Source organism: Anarrhichthys ocellatus, unplaced genomic scaffold (assembly GCF_004355925.1).
Source record: "Anarrhichthys ocellatus isolate YVR2014 unplaced genomic scaffold, GSC_Weel_1.0 scaffold54, whole genome shotgun sequence".
NCBI lineage: Eukaryota > Metazoa > Chordata > Actinopteri > Perciformes > Anarhichadidae > Anarrhichthys > Anarrhichthys ocellatus.
Window position 1 is genome coordinate 2011088 of NW_022280084.1, and position 3351 is coordinate 2014438.

A 3351-nucleotide genomic window follows, 5' to 3' on the forward strand; every position below is an offset into this window, starting at 1 on the left:
TAGATATATATATATATGTACATATCCATATTTATCAACCAATTAATTAAAGAAGCGGCTCATCTGCCTCTGGATTCAGAGTTGCAACAAATAACTTAAGTGGTATTTATTCAAGCCCATCTGAAACTTGAAATGCTGGTTTGTCTCTCGTGGATATTCTAAAATTTAACCGTTTTTTCGCAAATGCTAAAACGATCATTAAATATGTAAGGTAATACTTAAGGAACATTAATATTTATTGACTGTTTTTAAGCAGTAAAAGTGAGAAGTATGGCGCTATGACCAAAGCCTGAGGAAATATTATAAAATTAAGAAACTTAAATGTTTTCAAACGTGGAGCAGGTTTTAACCGAGGCTCTGTTTGTAAATGAGGAAACAAAGTTCACATTCACAGCGCTGCTCCTCTTCCTGGAATGAAGCACAGCTTGATAACCCCTCCTTCTTCCTCCTGCTCTCACACACAGCCGGCTCCACTCTGTCCACATATCTCCTTGTTCCCTCCCCTTCAGATCTACAGTTTTAAAGATGGGTGTAACCAACATGGCGGTGAAGCGATAGAGCTGACAGCCTCCATTCACTGAACAAACACATGTTGTTCAGATCAGAAGTCAAAGCAGAGTCGCTTCTAGTGAAGTGAAACTCAGACAGTCGTTGTTACTGAGAGGTGAAATGGCGCAGAAAGGAGTTCAGCTGGATCGGGAAACCTTCTCTTGTTCCATCTGTCTGGATCTACTGAAGGATCCGGTGACTACTCCCTGTGGACACAGCTACTGCATGAACTGTATTAAAAGCTTCTGGGATGAAGAGGATGTGAAGAAACTCCACAGCTGCCCTCAGTGTAGGCAGACCTTCACACCGAGGCCTGTCCTGCTGAAAAACACCATGTTAGCAGTTTTAGTGGAGGAGCTGAAGAAGACTGGACTCCAAGCTGCTCCTGCTGATCAGTGCCATGCTGGACCTGAAGATGTGTCCTGTGATGTCTGCACTGGGAGGAAACTGAAAGCCATCAAGTCCTGTCTCGTCTGTCTGGCCTCTTATTGTGAGAAACACCTCCAGCGTCATTATGATGTAGCTCAATTAAAGAAACACAAGCTGGTGGACCCCTCCAAGAAGCTTCAGGAGAACATCTGCTCTCGTCACGATGAGGTGATGAAGATGTTCTGCCGTACTGATCAGCAGTGTATCTGTTACCTCTGCTCTGTGGAGGAACACAAAGGACACGACACAGTCACAGCTGCAGCAGAAAGGACTGAGAGGCAGAGAGAGCTGGAGGTGAGTCGACTAAACATCCAGCAGAGAATCCAGGACAGAGAGAAAGACGTGAAGCTGCTTCAACAGGAGGTGGAGGCCGTCAATCGCTCTGCCGACGAAGCGGTGAAGGACAGCGAGAAGATCTTCACCGAGCTGATCCGTCTCATGGAGAAAAGAAGCTCCGATGTGAAGCAGCAGGTCAGATCCCAGCAGAAAAGTGAAGTGAGTCGAGTCAAAGAGCTTCAGGAGAAGCTGGAGCAGGAGATCTCTGAGCTGAAGAGGAAAGACGCTGAGCTGAAGCTGCTCTCACACACAGAGGATCACAACCAGTTTCTACACAACTACCCCTCACTGTCACCACTCAGAGAACCTACAGACTCGTCCGGCATCGATATCCGTCCTCTGAGCTACTTTGAGGACGTGACGGCGGCTGTGTCAGAAGTCAGAGATAAACTACAGGACATTCTGAGAGAGAAGTGGACAAACGTCTCACTGGCAGTGACTGAAGTGAACGTTTTACTGTCACCTTCACGAGCAGAGCCCAAGACCAGAGATGAGTTCTTAAGATATTCAAGTGACATCACACTGGATCCAAACACAGCATACACACTGATGTTATTATCTGAGGGGAACAGAAAAGCAACATTAATGAGAGAACAACAGTCGTATTCTCGTCACCCAGACAGATTCACTACACGTTGTCAGGTCCTGAGTACAGAGAGTCTGACTGGACGTTGTTACTGGGAGGTGGAGTGGAGAGGAGGAGTTTATGTAGCAGTCGCATACAAGAATATCATCAGAACAGGGAACTATAATGAATGTGTGTTTGGACGGAATGACAAATCTTGGGCGTTGCGTTGTAACAAAAACAGTTTTATATTTTTGTACAACAAGATCCAAACTCCCGTCTCTGGTCCTCAGTCCTCCAGAGTAGGAGTGTACCTGGATCACAGAGCAGGTATTCTGTCTTTCTACAGCGTCTCTGAAACCATGACTCTCCTCCACAGAGTCCAGACCACATTCACTCAACCTCTCTATGCTGGATTTTGGATTTATGGTGGTTTTGGAGACACTGCTGAGTTCTGTAAACTAAAATAGTCAGAAGTGATTTAAGGAACAGCAAATTAATTTTTGTGTTTTAATCCTGAAACTCATTTTGTCTTCATCATTGTCGCTTAATTGCTGATTGATCTTCAGCTGTCAATCAAACATTGTGGGCGGTGCTTTGACATCTTCTCATCATTGTTGTGTAAATGTTTGAGTGTCTTTAGGTGGAGCTCCTTTCTGTGTCTGTTTAGCCATGGAGGCTATCACTGCTCATGATGACCTTTGTTGACCTGAACTGATATTTCTCTTCATGAAAATGTAAACTGCTCTGAGGTTTAAATGTTTGATAAATATTAGTATTGATGTATTTGTTAGTTGTTTCTCTTCCACTGCATGGCTCTTAAAGAGAGAAATCACCAGAGCTTCTTTTATCAAAGAGATTTAGTTCTCAGCACTCTTTGTAAAGATTTCTTTCAGTGAAATTAAGTTTATTTTCTATAACAGATTAAATGTTGTTCTTGTTGTTTTATTAATCGTTGTACAAAAGAGGTACTATGATGTATTATATAACTAATTATTATCATCATAGTCAATAAGTAAATCATTCATTATTCTCTTTTACATAACTGAGATTCTGGTCAAACAAATAGATGAGGATGAAGTGAATGTGTTCATGAAATCATTGAACAAGAGTCATTGAACAGACTTTACTGATGGGATGTGAACAAACTGAAGGTTTACATGATGAATAAAGTATTTCTTGATTCAAGAATGAACAAAGTCTTTTCTTCTGGTCTTATTTACAGGGTTTCATACAAAGCTGATGGAGAAAATGTGAAACTAATATGAGAGTATAACTGAGTCAGTTTTCCTCCTGAAACACCACAAAGTACAGAGTTCATGTTTAGAGCAGAAGAACATTAGTCAGTCAGTCTCTGTCCTTTAAACTGTCCTCACTAAAACATCTTTGTCACAGAGAAATGAGCCGTTTTATATCACGCGTCACTTCTTTCAACCAACGTTCTGTTTGTGCACTTAGTCAATAAAGAGGAT

At 42.1% G+C, this 3351-nt stretch overlaps 1 protein-coding gene across 1 annotated transcript; it reads left to right on the forward strand.

Moving 5' to 3' along the window:
• Positions 1 to 349: 349 nt before the first annotated feature.
• Positions 350 to 3078, forward strand: LOC116396256 (tripartite motif-containing protein 16-like). Its single transcript, XM_031870758.1, has one exon. The coding sequence runs from the start codon at positions 670 to 672 to the stop codon at positions 2347 to 2349; it is 1680 nt and encodes a 559-aa protein (XP_031726618.1). The 5' UTR covers positions 350 to 669; the 3' UTR covers positions 2350 to 3078.
• Positions 3079 to 3351: the final 273 nt, after the last annotated feature.